A 20,406-nucleotide genomic window follows, 5' to 3' on the forward strand; every position below is an offset into this window, starting at 1 on the left:
TGTTGGACCTTCTAAACTTCCATGTTTCTTTTTCTCTCTCATTTTCTTTTTAATTTATGACCTTGGCGAGTTTCCTTAATTTTCTTTCAAAACTTCTATTAAGTTTATTACAGCAATAATATTTTTTTGTTCTTAGTAGTTCTGTCTTGTCTACTTCTCTTTTTTGGTAGCTTTCCATATTTGTTTTAAAAGTGCACCATCTGTTCAAATCTCAGACTAACATCAACTTTTATTTTCCTTCTCTTATTGCGTAACTTTCCCCCCTCTGGGTTTAGTTCTGTCTCTTGGTCTTTATTATGCTGATAGTTTTTTCCTATGTGATGATCCTTAGCTGTCTGTTCATATTTATAAATGATATGGTTTGATTATCCTAGGTAGATAGCAGGGGCTTCTTTGGATATTCTTACTGTAGATCTGTTTCCCTGAAGGAGAATCTCTGTATGCATGGGAAGAGCTGGCAAGTCAATGAAAGAATCTCCAAATTCCAAAAAGGTTTCAATTTAGGCCACCAATTTAGTTCTCCATAAGTTCATTCAGTTTTTCAGTTTAAATTTTTTAAATTGTATTATTACATTCTTGTTTAAAACTTCAAACGTTACAGATAACACTAAATCCCCTCTTAACCAGAATATTCAATCCTAGTCCTCTCCCCAGAAGCACTTAGCAGTCGGATGTGTGTGTTCAGAACTTTTTCTAAGCATTTGCATACTTATATAAATGTACTAGAAATATATTTTAAATATATAATACTCTACTATTCTGCAAATTTTTTTCATTGTCTTTGAGTCAAATCAATATCATCAGTCCATTCTTGTAAACTGCTGCTAGTATTTCTGTCATGCCTCTATTGATGAGAATTTAGATTACTTCCAGCACTTCATGTACTAACCATACTGCCCTCCAAAGGGGCTATAGTGACCATTTAAAAAATTTCAGTGCCGGGCCGGCCCTGTGGCTTGGTGGTTAAGTGCGCGCGCTGCGATGCTGGTGGCCCCGGTTCGGATCCCGGTTGCGCATCGAGGCACCACTTCTCCGTCCATCCTGGGGCTGAGTCCCACATACAGCAACTAGAAGGATGTGCAGCTGTGACATACAACTATCTACTGGGGCTTTGGGGGGAAAAAATAAAATAAATAAAATCTTAAAAAAAAATTTCAGTGCCTCCAAAGTGGCAGTGAAGGGGGTACTCTTTTCTCCACACAACTGTCCACTTTTGATATTACATTAAATTGCAGCTATTAATACTAGAGAGGCTAAACAGGGACTCATATTTATTGGCCATCTGTATTCTATTAATCGCCCTTTCCTATCCTTTGTCCATTTTCATTCTTCCTTAGTTGTTCTGTACTTATTTATAGGTATTCTTACATCTTTGTTTGTATTATATTACCAATATTTTCCTTTCTGTTGCTTTTTAACTTTGTTTAAAAGCATGCTTTTAATATAATCAACTTCATTAATCTTTTCCTTTATGGCTTTCATTTTTGTCTATTTTAGAAAGATATGTCCAACACCAAAGTCATAAACATATCCTACCGTGTTTTCTTCTAATGATTTTACTTATTTACTTTTACATTTAGGGTTTTATTAAACTGGAACTCATTTTTGTGAACGGGGTGAAGTAAGGATTGCATTAAATTTACTTACAGAAGAGAGAGTGGAATGGGGAAGCTGTTAGCAGGGGGTACTAACATAACTTTCACCTAGAAAAGCATTTAACAGTCTTGTCATCATGTCTCCTCATTGCCCACAGCTCTACACAAGCCAATTCGAAGCCTGAATTTCTCTAGCGATTGTTTGGGCAGATTGGCTCCCATTACTGAAATCCCTAACATTCAAACATTTCAGGTAGAGCTTCTCCTGCTACATTTCATGAATGAGTACTCTTCTCCCTTTTGTCTTTTAACTTTCATCCACTGATGGCCCTTTCTTTTGTGCTTTTTTTGTTTGCCACGTTTTACATTGTTTTATCTGTTTAATAGGGGGAATATAAATGTGTGCTGTTTGTTAACTGCAAAAGAAAAATCTTTCCCAATGAAGATTCTGATATTGACAAGTTGCCTTTCAGAAAGGTTTTACAAATTCATACTCCCTCACTTCAGTGCATAGAACGATCTCCTTTCCTATGCTTTTGCAGTGCACATTTTTGTTATCAATGTAATATTGAAAAATGGATAGTTCATTGGTTTAGCTTGTATTTCTTCTGATCCTAGTGAGATTCAGTACTTACCACATGTTCTTCAGTCATTTGTTGCCTCTTTATACCCTTTACCCCTGAGGGGAGGAGAAGTATCATTTTCTAAGTGATTTGTAGGAGCACTTTTATGTTAAGGATATGGATTTCATAAGTTATATATGTTGTAATAATTTTCTCCATTTTTATGTCTAAAAACCTTTTGGGGGCCGGCCTGGTGACACAGTGGTTAAGGGCGTGTACTCCACTTCAGCGGCCCGGGGTTCACAGGTTCGGATCCCAGGTGCTCACTGATGCACCGCTTGTCAAGCCACGCCATGGCGGTATCCCATATCAAGTAGAGGAAGATGGGCATGGATGTTAGACCAGGGCCAATCTTCCTCAGTAAAAAGAGGAGGATTGGCATCGGATGTTAGCTCAGGGCTAGTCTTCCTCACCAAAAAAAATAAATAAATAAAAATAAAAAGATAGGGGTCCGGCCCCATGGCGTAGCGGTTAAGCGCATGTGCTCTGCTGCTGTCGGCCCAAGTTCAGATCCTGGGCGTGCAGCAATGCACTGCTTGTCAGACCATGCTGTGGCGGTATCCCATATAAAGTGGAGGAAGATGGGCACAGATGTTAGCCCAGGGCCAGTCTTCCTCAGCAAAAAGAGGAGGATTGGCGTGGATGTTAGCTTAGGGCTGATCTTCCTCACACACACACACAAAAATAATAAAAATAAAAAGATAAAAATTAAAACCTTTTGTTTATACTATTGTTGACTATGTAAAAGCTTAATAGAGGTCTTACACAGTCAAACCTAGAATCTTTGTGAGTGTGTGTCTGCTGGATCTCATGTCATGTTTAGGAAGATTGTTCTCACTCTGTGATTATAAAGTGTGTTAGTGTTCTCTAATAACTCTGTTTCACATTTAGATAAAAGAATGAGAGGATTGTTTCTGTACAGAGCAGAATCAATTTTACCAATACTATTAGGCCACTGACATGAAATACCACCTTTATTATATATTTTCTTTGTGTGTATATCTGTATGAATGTATATGTGTGTATGGTCACATGCACCCAGTGTTTGGAACCTTATAAAATTCTTCTTAGGATTTTGTTAGGTACAAAGTTTCTGTAGATTAATTTGGAGCCTGCTAACATCTGTATAATACTGAGTCTTCCACTACAGAAGGATAAAATGTCTATTCAAGTCTTCCTTTTTATCCTGCATTAAACTTTCATCATTTTGTTTGTACCTGTATTCATATGTGAATTGGTTATTGCATTGATTCCCTACTCAAAGCCTTCAGGAGGCAGGAAGCAATATAAAGTATAAAACAAGTCAGATGTAAGGGAACAGGGAGTGGTTTGAACTGTGGAGAACTGGAAAACAGATGCTCACCTAAAGGGATTCATATTCATTTTAAACTTGATGCATACCAAACCAAACATGTTTGTGGGCAGCCAGTTTGTGAGTACTGACCTGTAATTTTGGTTTCTTTTCCTCTCTAGTTTTGGAATTACAGCTTAGAAGCTTAACAACTTTTTCTATTTTAAATAGAATATGGTTATTCTATAAATATTTTAAATAGACATAGGTTTAATACAATTCATCCACCTGGAATTAGGAGAGTTCAAACTTACACTTTATTTTCTATTCTTCTTTGGTTATTGATCATTTTAAGTTTTCTTTTTTTAATATCTATTTTGCCTTTGTTTAAATGTAAATGATGAATACGTCTCAGTAAATTCTACTTATCTTATTACAAGTGATTTTTTTAAATCTGGCTTCTTAGAACTGTTGAATATCTAACGCAGTTAGTTTTTTCTTACCAACAAAGTCATCTCTCTATATATTCATGCTGAAATAGAAGCTACCATCTTACTCTATATCATCACAGACTCGAACATCAATCCTACTGTATTAGACACCCTTGTCACCCATCTTTAGAACTATGACTACTGTTCTTAATCAAAAATCTTTACAATCTCTTGAGTTTTGAGCTGCTACTGCTTATTTCTCAGCTGATCATTGCTGAGATGATCAGATCTTCTTTGTATACCACAGTATCTTTTTATCTTACATTAATACTTATTGAGTGATTACTTTATGCTAGGCACTCTGCTGAGCAATTTACGTGCATTATCTCATTTAATTCTCCCATTAACTTTTGAGGTAGTACCATTATTATTTCCATAATATAAATAAGACGACTAAAGCTTACAAAGGCAAAAACAAAGGTTTTTGAACAAACGGAGAAGCAAATGTTTCTCCAAAACCAGAGGGCTAGAAAATGGAAGAGCAAGGATTGGAACTCAGACCTATTTGATGCTGGAATATGATTTCTTAATTCTGGATAAGTATCTAAAGAACGAGATAGATACTGACATGAGATAGGGCTTTGGAAGGAAGACTGGAACAAGGTATTGGGAGGGGTGATCTTCTAGGCTATTCTGAGGAATGTGTGCTTTAACCTAAGAACTATGGGATGCCAATGAGGGGTTTTAATGAGGGAGAAATGATATTATCAAACTGTTTTTAACTACAAGTTTGGCTGCAATGTGGACAACTGGCAAAGGAAATGGTAAGTACAGGGAGACCAATTAGAAAGCTATTTCCATAGTCCATGTCAAATAGATTACTGTGTATTGGAAAAAGATGATGGAATGGAAATGGATTAAAGGAGTCAGATTCAGGGCATATTCAGGAGATAAAACCTACAGGTCTTGGCAGCTGACTGGACATGGAGGGTGAGGGAGAAGAAAAAGTCAAGAATGACTCCATAGTATGAATTCTCTCATGATGAGCAAGGTGTGCACGCTGCCTGAAAGATTTCCTGCAATCCTTACATTCATAGGGTCTCTCTCCAGTATGAATTCTTTGATGTAGAGTAAGAGATCCACTATAGCTAAAGGCTTTCCCACAAACATTACATTCATAAGGTTTCTCTCCAGTATGAATTCGCTGATGTTGAGCAAGGCCTGCATTCTGGCTAAATGTTTTCCTACATTCCTTACACATATAAGGTTTTTCTCCAGTATGACTTCTCTGATGTTGTGCAAGTGATGAACTATTGCTGAAGGCCTTCCCACATTCAATACATTCATAGGGTTTCTCTCCAGTATGAACCCTCTGATGTTGATCAAGGTATGCAATCTGGCTGAAGGCTTTCCTACATACTTTACATTCATAAGGTTTTTCTCCAGTATGAACTCTCTGATGTTGAGCAAGGTGTGCATACTGGCTGAAGGCTTTCCTGCATTCCTTACATTCATAGGGTCTCTCTCCGGTATGAATTCTCTGATGTACAATTAGGTATCCACGATGGCTAAAGGCTTTTGCACACACATTACATACATAAGGTTTCTCTCCTGTATGAATTCTCTGATGTTGAGCAAGAAATGAACCATTACTAAAGGCCTTTCCACATTCAATACATTCGAAAGGTCTCTCTCCAGTATGAACTCTCTGATGTTGAGTCAGATGTGCAATCTGGCTGAAGGCTTTTTTACATTCTTTACACTGATAAGGTTTTTCTCCAGTATGAACTCTCTGATGTTGAGCAAGGTGTGCATTCTGGCTGAAAGCTTTCCTACATTCTTTACATTCATAAGGTTTCTCTCCAGTATGTATTCTCTTATGTTGAGCTAGGTTCGCACTCTGGCTGAAGGTTTTCCCACATTCGACACATGCATAGGGTTTCTCTCCAGTATGAATTCTCTGATGAAGAGTAAGAGATGAGCTCTGGTTGAAAACTTTCTCACATTCACTACATTTCAAAAGTTTCTTTTCTACATAGACTTTCTTATGTTTCATTTGAACAGATTTTTTTTGGTAACTTCTCTTTTGTGGCTCATGCTTATGTACTCTTCCTTTGGTGGGAAAACTCTGTTTTATAGCAAATATTGCATCCTGATGGAAAGTTTGCCAAGATTTAGTATATTCATTACTTTGATCTTCAGTGCGGATTTCTTTATGAGTGATGATCAATTGACTAGAATGTACTTGCTGACTTCCCAACTGGTTCTTAAACCAGTCCTCACTTTTACAGTCTTCTCTCAAACTGGTGCAGTCAAGGCTATAACTAAGATGGCTTCTTCCCATTGTCGCTACTTTGGATGATTCTTCATAAATAACTTGCTTTGATGAAAATTCATTGTTTTTAAATGCATACTCCCAATCTAAAAGACATCAAGAACACAAATGTCTTCTGTATTTATGCATTAGAAGAGAAGTACTTCTAAAACAAAAATTCGTGAATAAAATACATAAGCAGTTTGAGGAATTAACAGCTGTTAAATGCAGTCTAAAATGTAAGAGATTATAAAGAATGAGAGCTTAATAAAATTAAGGAAATAAATTAATCATACATAAACAGTAAGGTAACTATCAGAAAAATTAAAAAAGTCATCTAAAATCACAATCATCATTTTATATCTATAATAATATAACACCCAAACACCCTTCCTCTCTTGCCTCAGGTTATCCTGTATTCAAGCTAAGTTCATTATCTTTAAAAAACTAATGTCATGTCAATGTGGCTAAAAAACCTCCATAAGATCTTCAGACCCAAAGACACACCAGGTATTAGTTGCCTTAGGTTGTACATGAAACTCTATGGTTAAACTTCTGCAGCCTGAAAAAGGTCATCCTGAATATAATTTTCTATGTGATACATTCCAACCAAATGTAAATTTTCAATTGATCCTGAAGCTAAGGTGCCTTCATATAGAAGTAATTTTGAATCAAATTGCTTGATTTTATTAACCTACCACCAGCCTTAATTTGCCTTCCCCTTTCCATTCCCAAATCAAATCACTTCTTCTGCTCAAGACTTTCCAATGGTTTCTCACCACATTTATAATAAAACCAAAATTCCTATTATGGTTTATAAAACCAATGTAGCAGATGAACATAAATGTAAAACCTTTAATAAAATTATAGCAAATCAAATCCAGGAAAACATGAAAGCATAATCATGACCAAGTAGAATTTATCCCAGGAATGCAAGGTTGGTTTAATATGTGAAAATCAATCATTGTAATTCACCACATTAACAAATTAAAGATGGAAAATCAATGATCATTTCAATAGATGTAGAAAGAGTATTTGACTAAATTCAACACCTATTTATTATAAAACTTCTCAGCAAACCAGGAATAGAAAGAACTTCCTCAAACTGATAAAGGGCATCTAAGAAAAACCTATAACTAACATCAACTTAATGGTGAAGGACTGAATACATTTTCACTTAAGATTGAGAAAAATGCAAGTATATCTGCTCTTACCAATTCTATTCAACATTGTACATGAGATCCTAGCTATTGCAATAAGTCAAGAAAAAGAAGGCATAAGGATCAAAAAGGAAGAAATAAAACTATATTTGCAGATAACATGATTGTCTATGCAAAAAGTCCTAAGGAACCTACAAAACAACTACTAAATAAATCTAGCAAGGTCATAAAATATGAAGTTAATATAAAAATCAATATACATTTCTGCATACTAGCAGCATACAATTGGAAAATGGAATTTTTAAGAATTCTATTTATAATAGCACCAAAAAACCCCCATAAAAGACACAGGGAAAAAATTTTTTTAGATATATAAGACCACTACATGATACTACAGAACATTACTAAGAGAAAGAAGACTGTAATAAATGGCTAAATAAACCATATTCATTAACTGGAAAATTGAATGATGTTAGGATGTCAATTCTCTCCACACTGATGTATAGATTCAATGTAATCCCAATCAAAATCTCAGCAGGTGTTTTGGGTAGAAACTCCCAACTTCATTCTAAAATTTATATGGAAATATAAATGATCTAAAATAGTCAAAGTGATTTTACAAATTGAAATATCTGATATCAAAATTTACTATAAAGCTACAGTAATCAAGAAAGTATGGTATTGGTGAAAGCATAGACATACAGATCAAGAGAACAGAATAGAGTTCAGAACTAGACTCATGCATATATGGTCAACTGATTTTCAACAAAGGTACCAACAAGGCAATATAACAGGGAAGGGAAGGTTTTTTCAACAAAGGGCACTGGAGCAACTGTATATCCAAATGGGGAAAAAAAATGAACCTCAACCTCTGCTGCACACAAGACAGAAAAATTAGCTCAATGGATCATATACCAAAATGTAAAAGCTAAAACTTCACAAATCATAGGAGAAAACCTAGAAGAAAATCTTTGTGACCTGGAGGTAGCAAGAATTTCTTAGATATGACACAAAAAGCTCCAAACAAGACAAATTAATACGAACTTTACAAAAACTGAAAACTTTGGATGTTCAAAAGACAGCAGTAGGACAAAACACACACACACACACACGCGCGCGCGCGCCACAATTCGCATACATATATCCCAATACATATAAATGACAAAGGACTTGTATTAAGACTATATAAAGAACTCTTACAATTAAATGAGAAACAACCCAATAAAACATGGGCAAAAGATTTGAACAAACACTTAACAAAAGATATATGAATGGCCAATAAGCACATGAAAAGATGCTCAACATAATTATTAGTCATCAGAGAAATGCATATTAAAACCACAATGAGATACCACAACACAATAATCAGAATGAATAAAATTAAAAATACCAACAATACCAAGATATGATGAGGATGTGGAGCCACTAGAACTCTCATATATTGCTGGTGGTAATGAAAATGGTACAATCATTTTGGAAAACTATTTGGCAGTTTCTTAAGAAGTTAAACATATTCCTATCATATGACTTAAGTTTTTCCACTTTTAGATATATGCCCAAGTGAAATGAAAACATATGTCTACACAAAGTCCTGTGCATGACAGCTTCATAGGGGCTTTATAATAGCCAAAAAACTGGAAACAACCCAAATGTCCATTAACAGGTGAATGGAAAAACAAAATGTGGAATATCTACACAATACACTACTCAGTAATAAAAGGGATAAACTGTTCATACTTGGGCAACAATATGGATGATTTTCAAAATCATTATGGTGAGTGAAATAAGCCAGACATAACAGAATATATACTATATGATTCCATTTCGTTTAGATGCAAACTAATCTAAAATGATAAAGATATGATTAAGTGTTTGGAGCCGGGAGTGGAGAAGGATGGACTGCAAAAAGGCACAAGCAATCTTTTGGGGTGATGGAAATGCTGTATCATCAATGTGTCTTGACTATGGTGACGGTTTCACGGGTGTATACAACTGTCAGAACTCATCATATTGCATAATTTATATGGATGCAATGTACTGTATGTAAATAATTCCTTAATAAAGTTATTACGAAAAAAATAGATGGAAACAAAGGTAAGTAAAGACAGACTTTGATAACATAAAAAAGTAAAATTCAGTATATATAACAAGCTCTTTACACTGAAAATAGAGACTACACCTTGGAACCTATGGAACATTTACAAAACTAACTATATATCAGGCTACACAAAATCTTCAAATTGGTAGAAAGAAGAATTAGTACTAATTACTGTATGAGCAAATATCATAAAACAATTTGATCAAAATACAATAAAACCAGAAAACTTTCTTTTAAACAACTCTTGTGTGAAAGGGAAATTTTTAAAAAGTAGGTTACCTAGCAGATAGCAGTAACAAAAACACTAAATATAAGAATCTTTGGAAGACAGCTGAAGCTATATTGAGAGGAAAATTCATAGCCCTTAATAATTTCATTAGTGAATAAGAGAGAATGAAATGAATAGATTAAGCTTGCATTTCAGCAAAATGGAGAACAAAATAAACCTAAGAAAATAAGGAAAGAATTAGTAAAGAGAAAAGCAGAAAATAGAGAATTGAAAAAAGAAGAATGGTAACACTAAGAGATAAATCCATAAGCTGGATTTTAAAAATAAATAAAAATAAAATTGAGTAGCAACCTAATAATTTTTTTAAAACAAGAACAGCTATACAAAATAAATTAAAATTGAAAACTACTATAGCTATAAAAGAAATAAAAATATAAGATTATTTTTCTTAGATTCGTGGAAATAAATGATAACCTAAATGAAAAGGATAATTATCTAGAAAAATAAAAATTTATAAAATTTAACCCAAGACAGAAACTGTAGAGAGGCCATTTACCAGACAGGACACTGAGAAAGTTGTCTAAGATACACTTCCCCACAAAGGCCCCACCCAGTACAGGGTTTATATCTCAAACTCTAAGACTAGGGATTCTCATCCTTTCACACTAACATCTCTAAATCAGACTTTTTGTTCTGAACCTGTCTCCCTCCAATGGCATGTTATATTTCTTCACTTGGAAATTTCCCCATCTCATAAAAATAAGTTTCTTATGTCCCAAGCCAAATTCATCATCTTTTCCCCTACCAACCTATTCTTTCTTCTGACTTGTTTCTATTAAATGTTGTTTCCAGTTATCCAGACTTGAAAATACAACTGGAAATGCTTTCTTTTTTTCTTTGATGGTTTTGAAACCCCTGAATAATCACAAGAATTTAACAATGATTTTCTCAATGTAGAAACTCTGAATCTTGGTAAAAGAATAAGTGAAGAATAAATGAATCAATCCTTCAATCTAAAAGGAATGAGTGAAAAGGAAAAAAAAAAAGGCATTGGTATGTCTGGATTTTTAAAAATGTGATGGAGCAACTTGTGCAAAACTAAAAAGCAAGGACAAGGAGATGCTGTGACGTTTGGACCCAGAGAATAGGAAAAGGTTATCAGAGAAGACAGTAACGTGTGAGAGAATATATACAAGGAGAATAGGCTGGGGAGCTCATGCTAAAGATGCCTCAATGTCTCTTCCCAGGCCTTGAGCCTTTAAGAAAAGCTACCCAGGAAACATCAGTTATGAGCTGGAACCTTTCAGAATAGCTAAGCTTTTGCTTGCAATGGCCTCTACCTCCCTAGTTCTCTCTCACTCACCAGGGCATGTGCCTCTTGTCCCCTCCTTCTTCACCATCCAGGGCTCTTTTCCTTGCTCCAGTAATGAGATCACATCTGGCTTAGAAACGGAAACTCCTGCTTACAAGAAATAAAAGGGGAATTAGCCAAGCCCATAAATCAGATCAAGTCCCTTGGTCATCAGGAAGGCGGGGGCATTATAGAAGGGAGCTGAGGAAGAGAGGAAGTATTCTAAGAATGGGGAACATGAAGTTGCAGGAATAGTCTAATGAGGCTGCCAATTCTCAACCTATTTTGGGGAGCATAAGAAAGAGAAATTTAGTGAAGTACATCAGAGGCTTCCCAAACACTACATTGGAAAGTAGCCCTATATGCCGATTCTGCATTATAGGGAGACCTCCTTACCCAGTGATACCAGGCTCCTGTAGTTCTCCAACATCACCCTCCTGTACAAATTCCTCTGAGCAGGGTTCAGCCATTCCCACTCCTCTTGAGAGAAATCTACAGCCACATCCCCAAATGTCACCAAATCCTGAAATGACATAAACATATCCTTGCTCAACTAGTGTTCTTACCCTGATATGGGCATAGCTTGAAGAGTTAAATTGTCTATACTTTTAGACAGAAATATTTCATATAGTGAAATTTTCTGGGAGTATCTTAGGTTCTGAGCAACACATGTCAAGTAATTGCTACATGACTTCACTGTGCTTAGTTTTGATATTCTGTCATGGAAAGTGTGCAATTTCAGAAATAGTCTCTACTGATGAAGAAAAGATTTATAACACACAAAAATGGGCAATAAAAGAACATTGTAAACAGTCAAATGTAAAATATTCACATTATTCATACTACTTGCTAGAGCATTTCTCAACATGGAAAATCAGAATAGACTGGGGCAGTGAAGAAAGGCTTCAAGGAGGAGGCAGGAACATAAGTTAAGCCTTACAAGACATATGTGGTCTAAAATAGCATTTTTCCAAACTCTACAATGGAATGGTCAATGTTCCAGCTATATCAATAGCATATATATATAGGAAAATATATTTGATGCTTATAATATTGATTTTCTAAAATTAACTACATATGTAATAAAAATAGTAAACAATTTTTATAGTGATTTTGCAAAAATATAAATTAAACAACTGTATACCATAACAGAACAATCAGGGGCAACAAAAGATTATCTAACAGCTCTCGATTACCCCACTAAGTTTCAAAGACAGTTGGTAACTTATCATGCTACCTAAGAGACAAAACAATAGTAATTTAAGCACTATAAATTAACTTAAATAGTAAACATTCCAAATGTGATAATGAAGTGCATCAAAAAATACCACAGGTCTTATTAGAGGAACATACCCAACTGTGCATGTCTAATGAGCAAGAGAGTTTTTTTAATGTTACACTACTGCTCTCGAATAATACGACTGTAGCTTCAATTAAACATCATTATAACATGGAATAAGACCTAGTCTGCTCCCTAAAAATTCAAAACAGGTATTCTTACTAATGAGGTAAATCTGCTCCAGACTTATCAGGGCTTGCTGTATGGCTGGTATATGCTTCTTAGGTTTGGCATGTCACCAGGCAAAGCCTATGCTTGGGCTGGCTGATATACAGATGCACTCAATGATACACACCTGAACAGCTGAACCCACTTGTTAAATACTGAAATACCGCCACACTGTTTGGTAAGCAGCTACTGCACTGAGCCCTGCTAGTGACCTTCCCAGGTCTCCCCCAAATTCAGTAACTGAAGGGGAATGCCTAGCCTGCCAGTAGCCTCCACGATACCAGCTGGGGTAAGTTCTGTTGTGTGCCCTCCCCTTCGTGCTTGTCAAATATGAATGTCACTCCTATTCTTTTTTTTTTGAGGAAGATTAGCCCTGAGCTAACATCCGTTGCCAATCCTCCTCTTTTTGGTGAGGAAGATTGGCCCTGGGCTAATATCCATGCCCCTCTTCCTCTACTTTATATGGGGCACTGCCACAGCATGGCTTGCCAAGCAGTGCGTAGGTCCACGCCTGGGATCCGAACCTGCAAACCCTGGGCTGCCGAAGCGGAACGTGTGAACTTAACTGCTATGCAACCCGGCCAGCCCTGTCACTCCTATTCTTAATGTGACTCTGCAGAGTAATGCTCCTACTGAAGATGGATTTAAGCAGATCAATGATTTTACACAGAAACATTTTTAATGGAAAAAATGAATCAATATGTGAATTGCTAGTGCCTGAGTAATGGACAAAAATGTTAAGGAGGCTATAAGGGAAGCAAAAGTATGAGTCTAAGGAACATCAGTTACATGCATCAGCTTCCATCTTACATGCTTCCATCTCTAAAATACTTCTTAATACAGGGAAATCTGGGAAGTGAGGAAAGGATTCAAGAAAGGAAGGGAACATGAGTTGGATCTTAAAAGATGAAACTTGTGCTAGACAAGGCTGGGCACTGTCAATCGTCAATTCTATTTAAACTCAAACACTTCAATACAAACTTTAAAATTTTGTGCAAAAAAAGTGTTCCACACACATCATTTCTTCTATAGACAGGTGAGGTAGCTTTTGCCAGGTAAAGTTCTCAAAAGACATTTTTTAGCTGCACACACAAACTAATGGATTCCAGGTTTCTATTGTCTGATTGACATTTTCCTCTCAGCCAATGAGACTTGAATACCTTCAGATATTTTCACATTCATTTTGATTTGATAAAACAGGAATTTAATCTAATTTTGTCATCATTAAAGAAACTTAGAAAATAATGTCCAGTATTTCTATCCTCAGTCAATTTTTTCCCTTTTTAAGTTAAAGAACTGGAAGTCCTCCATGTCCCACACCAACTCACCATGTCCACCTACCTCCTAGAAGCAATCAAAATTTACAGTTAGTGTATATTTGTTCAGATGTTTCCTTATACAGACATGTCTATGATTATCCATACATATTCATTTATTTAACATCACTTTTGTTGGATGGATAATATTACCTGGTGTAAATATGCCATAGCTTATTTACTAACCCTCTGCTTATTTTCAGTTATATGAATCTTAATTTTTCACTATGATGCTGCAAAAGTCTCTAATTATTTTCTTATATTCCTAGAATTTTTTCTCTCCATTGAGACTAGGATTTCTCAAACTTACTTAACTTTAGAAAAAATTTTAAATTACACTATTTTGACCAAGCAAGAATAGGAGCTAATGAAAAAATAATTCAGGCTAGGAGTAAAGTGTTGACCTGCACTCAAAGAAATACTGATAGGGGTTTTTCAGGTAGAAGGAAAATGGAAGGAAAAGGAAAATGGAAGCATAGAAACACAGGAAGAAATTAAGTGCCCCAAAACAGTAACTATAAACTAAATATCTACTAATAATATCTTGGAGTTAAACCACTATAGGGGTCTTATCTTGTTCAGGAAGTGGTAAGAGTACTAATTATAGAAGGAAGATTACAGAAGGAAGAAAGAAGATTACTACATAATGAGTAATGGATACATATTATCCTAGAGTGGCCACTAAAAGAATAATAAAAATAATGTATAATTAACTAGATAATAAGGAAAAAAATACCTAATTTATCCAAAAGAAGGCAAAAAAGGAGAAATAAAGGAACAAAGAACAAATGAGATAAGTAGAAAATGAATTGCAATATGGTAGACAAACACAAATAAATCAGTAATTAAATGAAAGTGTACTAAATATTAATTTAAAAGACCAAGATTATCAGACTGGATTTTTAAAAACCAACATTTCGCAAGGAGACACAGGGAACTGTGGAAGGTACACAGGGCCACAGGAGTGCCCTGCTGTGAGCATAGTGAATCGTGGGAAGGCATAGAGGATCGTGGGAGGCACAGAGGGCCAAGTGCCCAGCTATGAGCACAGGGGGAAAATAACCAACCAACTATATGCTGTTTACAAGAGGCATACTTTAAATATAATCTTTACAGAGAGAGGTTCTCAAAAAGCGTGCATTAAAATCATCCTGGGACTCAATAAAATTGTGGTTTCCTGGGCCCCACCACCAAAGACTATGATTCAGGAGGTCTGGGGTGGGTCCTGGAAACAGCAGTTGGACTGATGGGCTCTGTCTATTCTACATCATACCCTCTGCTTTCTCCTTCCATTACCAATTCAGTGGTAGGAAATAAGAGGTAGCTGCCACTCTGGTCTCATTCACAGAATTACAGAAGAGGAGGAGCAAATGCAAAGGTTCAGAGACAGGAAAGGGCTTGCAAAGTTTAACGAACAGCAAGCTGACCTGTGTGAGTGGAGAAGAGAGAGGTAAAAACTTGTGGAGAATAAGGTCTGGCGTAGCCAGAAGCTGGATCACCTATGGCCTTATATGCCATGGTAAAGACACTGGATTTCATTCCAAGTAAAATGGGCAGCCCATGAAGGTTCTTGGCAAAGGAATGAAATGATGTGCTCCATCACACTGGACACGCTGCTCCACAGAGTCCTTCATTATTTTCTACCACCTTCTTCAAACCATCACTCACTGTCACCTATGTTACTGACCCTCAACATATATGACCACTTCACACATCTGACACAGCCACTAGTGATGTGGATATGTCACTTTCCTCCCTTGGCCTTGGCCTCTGTTTCCTCATTTGTAAAATGAATGACTTGGACAAGATCACCCATAATTTTCTTTCTGGCTTTCTCATTTTATGAGCCTAGATCTGTGGTGTCCAATACACTAGCTACTAGCCACATGTGGCTATTTAAATTTAAATCAATTAGCATTACAAATTCAGTCTTAGTCACACTAGTACATACAAGTGCTCCACAGCCACATGTGGCTAGTGCTACTGTACTGGACAGTGCAGATATAGAACACTTCTACCACCACAGGATGCTCTACTGGGCAGTGCTGCTCTAGTTGATTTCTGCTTCTGGCTCATCTTCCTCTTTACAACCATTCTCTATATTTTCATCTAGCTTTTTTTTAAGGAGTATTTCTTTTTTTTTTTTTTGAGGAAGATTGGCCCTGAGCTAACATCTGTTGCCAATCTTACTCATTTTTTCTTTTGTTCTCCCCAAAGCCCCAGTACATAGTTGTAAATCCTGCTTGTAGGTCCTTCTAGTTCCTCTGTGTGGGATGCCGCCTCAGCATGGTTTGATGAGTGGTGAGTAGGTCCACGCCCAGGATCCGAACCGGCAAACCCTGGGCCGCCGAAGCGGAATGCGCAAACTTAACCGCTACACCACTAGGCCAGCCCTGTATGGTTTTATTTTTTATATTTAACCTACAGAATGTATTTAACTTTGAAGTATGAGGAAGAAATTGTTTTTCTGAATGAATAATCCATCCCTTCTCCACTGATTTAATATAACATCATTACATTATCATATAATAAATAAATGAGCAGACACTAAATGCCAGAAAGACAAAGACAGTGTGTATTTTTATTTACCATGGTATTGCCAGCACTTAGTACAGTAAGTCTTTTATAACTATATGTTCAGTCAATGAATAAATATTTTCCCTTCTTGTTTATATTTGCATTTGTTTCTGGACATTATATGCTGATCTTTTCATTTGTTTCTTCTGGCTCCCATTCCACACTACTGTTTTCATTATTATAGATGTATATAGCCATTTTTTAATGTAGATTCAAGTACTCCCTCCTATTATTCTCCTTTTTCAAAAAATTTCCTGCTATTTTTCCATATTAATGCCACTAATCTTAATGGACGACCTAGAATATCCTAGCCATAGCCCACCACTAACTCAGAATGTCCCTAAAACAGGACCTCATTACTCCCATGGAATCCTACTTTTCAAAGCCCAGAGTGCCTGAAAAAATCCCTGCCCTAGCTGACGCACATTTTAATACTCAAGACCCAATACATCCCTCTCCTCAAGATCACCTTGAGCAAGAGACCTTGCCATGTACTATGACTAAGACTACCCAATAGCCCCCGTCTTGCCTTCCTCTCAAACCTAGGTCTGTGGAAAAGCTCTAAGCTAGTGGTCACATCTGAGCACACACCGTGACCTCAATGAAACAAGTCCCTACAATGAAGGCTTTCATATCCTACTAAGGAGTGTATTTTTGCCTCTTGAGAGCTCCTAACAGAACATTTAACCCACAGGAGGTGCTACACTCTTTCTTGAATGAAGATGAAAAGGCTGGCTGAGAAATAAAAAAGGAAGCTCACTGGGCTTCTGGGGACCTCCTTTTACTGGACTGGAGAACCTGAGGACCAGGTCACTGAATGAATGGGACTTTGTTAGGCTGGGGAATTTCAGAAGAAAAGCAAAATGTTCATATAAAACCTGAAACACAAGGCACTTCAGGGAAAAAAGAAGAAAGACTTCATTACCTTGGACATGGCTTTAAGAATTTAAGAATTTATGACAGCTCTTCTGTCCTCCTCCTTCAGGCTCCTCTCTGGGAGAAGGGCAGTGTCTGGAGAAAATAGAGCTGGAGAGGGAGAAAGAAACCATAAAATGCCAGGCCTGCCCTCAGCTGCCAGCATCACCAGCCTAGAAACCCTCCTTTCCTTCTCTTTGCCCTTCTCCCCCCCACCACAGAAGTAGATTAGAGGTATCACTAAATTGGTTATTCCTATCTAAATTTACAATTCTTTTTCCCATGTGCTTTAGATCTCAAGAACGCAATATAAACTTTCTGTGCATAAGTCGCCTCCTCATTTACAATTATAAAGAATAACAGTATTTACCCTTCCAAATGGCACTACCAAGTAAGGATTATTTCCCTCTTCACACAGGAAGGCTCTTCATCAGTGAAATTATTCAAGGCTTCATGGTAGTAAGTAATTGAGTCTAGATGGAATCCAGGTCTGACTTGAGTCTTTCCACCAGATGACGATGTTGAAGGGGACAATATCCCCACCCTTTCTACAAAGATGAGAGAGAAAGCATCTTTACACGGAGTAGGCATCAGAGGGGTCATGTGGTCCAGAGGACACTGGACCAAAGAGTCAGGACATCCTACTTCTGGTCCTGCCTTAATGACAAAGTGCACCTGAAAACTATACCTAATCTCTTAACTTTTCTGAGAAATTTCCTTAGAGAGAGATGGAGGGAGGACTAAGTGTGAACAGTCATCAAAACCCCTTAATCATGAGTTATTTTCCACTAAACCTCACTGCCTTGGCGAGTAAAGCAATGACCTCCAAAGCAGCATAACTTAGTGGTAAGAACTACTGCGTTTGGGGATCAGAAGCCCCGCACTCAAACACCTAATCCACCACTCACTAGCTCTGCAACCTCCTTGGAGTTAGGAACCACTCCAAACCTCAGTTTCCTCATCAGTGAAATGGTGAGGAATTTCTCTATCAATTGTTGGCAGGATCATGAAATGATCCACATAAAACATTTACCACAGTGCCTGGACATCCTTGTGCTCAATAAATGTCAGTCATTCAGTCATTTATTTTCATAAACAGCACACAGTAGGTCTCCCCTTCCTTTTTCCTCTTCAATTCCTCACTAGGAGAGGAATTAGGAGAGGGATGGAAAGACCTTCTGTGCCAGAGAGGGCTGAGGCCCAGCAGCCTGTCTCTTCCTCTCTAGCTTTCTCCTCTTCTTGGGCTCTCTTCCTCTCCCTCCGTCTCTCTCTCCTTAAACTCCATCTTTTCCCCTTCATCTCAGGCTCTACCCCACAACACAGCCTCTCAAACCCTGGAGCACACTGGCCTCCCCAAGCACGGGCACAGCCTCCCGCCCACCACTCAAACCACACAGTCCCTCATGCTGGCAGCTCCCCTGGCAGCCTGTGGACAGTCTCAACACTGCAGCCCATCGTCCCCTCACAATGGGTCACACAAGGCCCCTCCTGGTCACACTGTCACACTCACTGACATGATGACACTCGGTGTTCATATCACCACACATAGTTCTAAGGTCACACAATCTCACGCAGTCTCATATCACCACACACTGCCACAGTTTCACACAGTCACACTCACTGTCACATATGGTCATACACATTCTCAGTCACACATGGTAACGGCCTGACACTGTCACATACATTCTCAAGCACTGTCACACAGTCTCACACGTGTCCCACACGAACGGGCAAACTGTTCACACACAGTCACACACACTCACACTGTCTCACAAACGGTCACACGGTCTCACAAGGGTCCCATGCACACGGTCACACTGTGTGCACACACGGTCCCGCATAGGGTGACATGGTCTCACACTGTCACCCACGGTGACACGGTCTCACACACTGTGACAGGCCCCCTCACAGCCCGCTCCAGCCCGGCAGGCCCCCCCAGGCGCGCGCTCGCTCCCGGACTCCTCACCGCCTCCTCCCTGCGGGTCGGCACCTCCCTCCGCGCGGTCGGCGGAGACCGGGAGCCGAGCGCCCCCGCGGGCCGGGGCGGGGACTCGATCGCGGCCCAACCGGCGGACTCACAAAGGGGCCGCGGCGCTCGGGCAGGCAGCCGGGGCCGGCCGCAGTGGCCGCTGGGAAATGGAGTCCGGGCCCGGGCGCGGCGCGGCGCGGCGCGGCGCGAAGCATGCTGGGACTGCTCTCCGAGAGCCCTGGGGCTGGCAGGCGTTTCCTTCCTCCTCCCTTTCGAGTAGTCTCTGCCACGGTGCTCAGCCCCGACTCTCCGACCGGGAAGCAGGACCGGCTCAGCCCTCTCAGGCGGCCGGACCACAGCCCCCCACCGACTCTGGCCCAAGCCTAGGCGGGCCGACTCGGACTACGCAAACGCAGCCTGTTCGGGTCCCCCGAAGGCGCCCAGAGCCGGTGCACGCGCCGCGCGCGAGGACGGGGGTGGGAGGCGCCCCTGGTCCGGCTCCAGACCCGGCACCGGGGGAAAACGGAGCTGGCGGGGCTGGGCGTGGGGACCACGGCGCGCTGGAGAGGGGCCGGGGAGGATGTAAGTGTGGTTAAGAGCTCAGGTTGCCCGGGATTTCTTTCCTCTCTTTATTTTTGTTTCTTCTTTCTCCTCCTTATCCTGGCCTTCATTTGCCATTTATTGAGCGCCTACTATGTGCCAGGCACTGTTGTAGGCGCTGGGGACGCAACTGTGAACACGCAAAAATCCCCACCCGTGGAGCTGACATTCTCATGCGGGAGAATACATACAAAACAAATACATAACAATACATACAAATCAATACAAAACAAAAGGATACTGGTAAATGTTGGGGATTGTTACGTGTTATGAAGAAAAGCAGAGTACAAAGATCACTCTTGCAGTTCTTCATTCTTTCAGTTAGACCCTCTTGTTCCTATTCAACGTGTCTTTGAAAATATTTTATAAACTCCTACCTCTAATCTTAACACCAATTGATGTCTCAACCCTTCTCAACTCAACTCAAAAT

General features: G+C 38.8%; 1 protein-coding gene across 2 annotated transcripts; it reads right to left on the reverse strand.

The window, feature by feature from the left end:
* Window positions 1-4,447: 4,447 nt before the first annotated feature.
* On the reverse strand, window positions 4,448-19,445 carry ZNF583 (zinc finger protein 583). 2 transcript variants are annotated; one of them, XM_058530393.1, is made up of 6 exons: window positions 19,374-19,445; window positions 17,778-17,955; window positions 17,418-17,518; window positions 11,489-11,615; window positions 11,105-11,203; window positions 4,448-6,361 (listed from the first exon to the last, which is right to left on the reverse strand). In XM_058530393.1, exons 3-6 carry the CDS (start codon window positions 17,424-17,426, stop codon window positions 4,884-4,886), a joined length of 1,713 nt encoding a protein of 570 aa, XP_058386376.1. In that variant the 5' UTR covers window positions 17,427-17,518; window positions 17,778-17,955; window positions 19,374-19,445; the 3' UTR covers window positions 4,448-4,883. The 2 variants fall into 2 exon arrangements, with proteins under 2 accessions (XP_058386376.1, XP_058386377.1); XM_058530394.1 differs by lacking the exons at window positions 17,418-17,518; window positions 17,778-17,955; window positions 19,374-19,445 and having other exon boundaries at window positions 11,105-11,200; window positions 11,489-11,627.
* Between the last annotated feature and the right edge of the window lie 961 nt (window positions 19,446-20,406).

This window comes from Diceros bicornis, chromosome 34, assembly GCF_020826845.1.
Source record: "Diceros bicornis minor isolate mBicDic1 chromosome 34, mDicBic1.mat.cur, whole genome shotgun sequence".
Taxonomy (NCBI): Eukaryota; Metazoa; Chordata; class Mammalia; order Perissodactyla; family Rhinocerotidae; genus Diceros; species Diceros bicornis.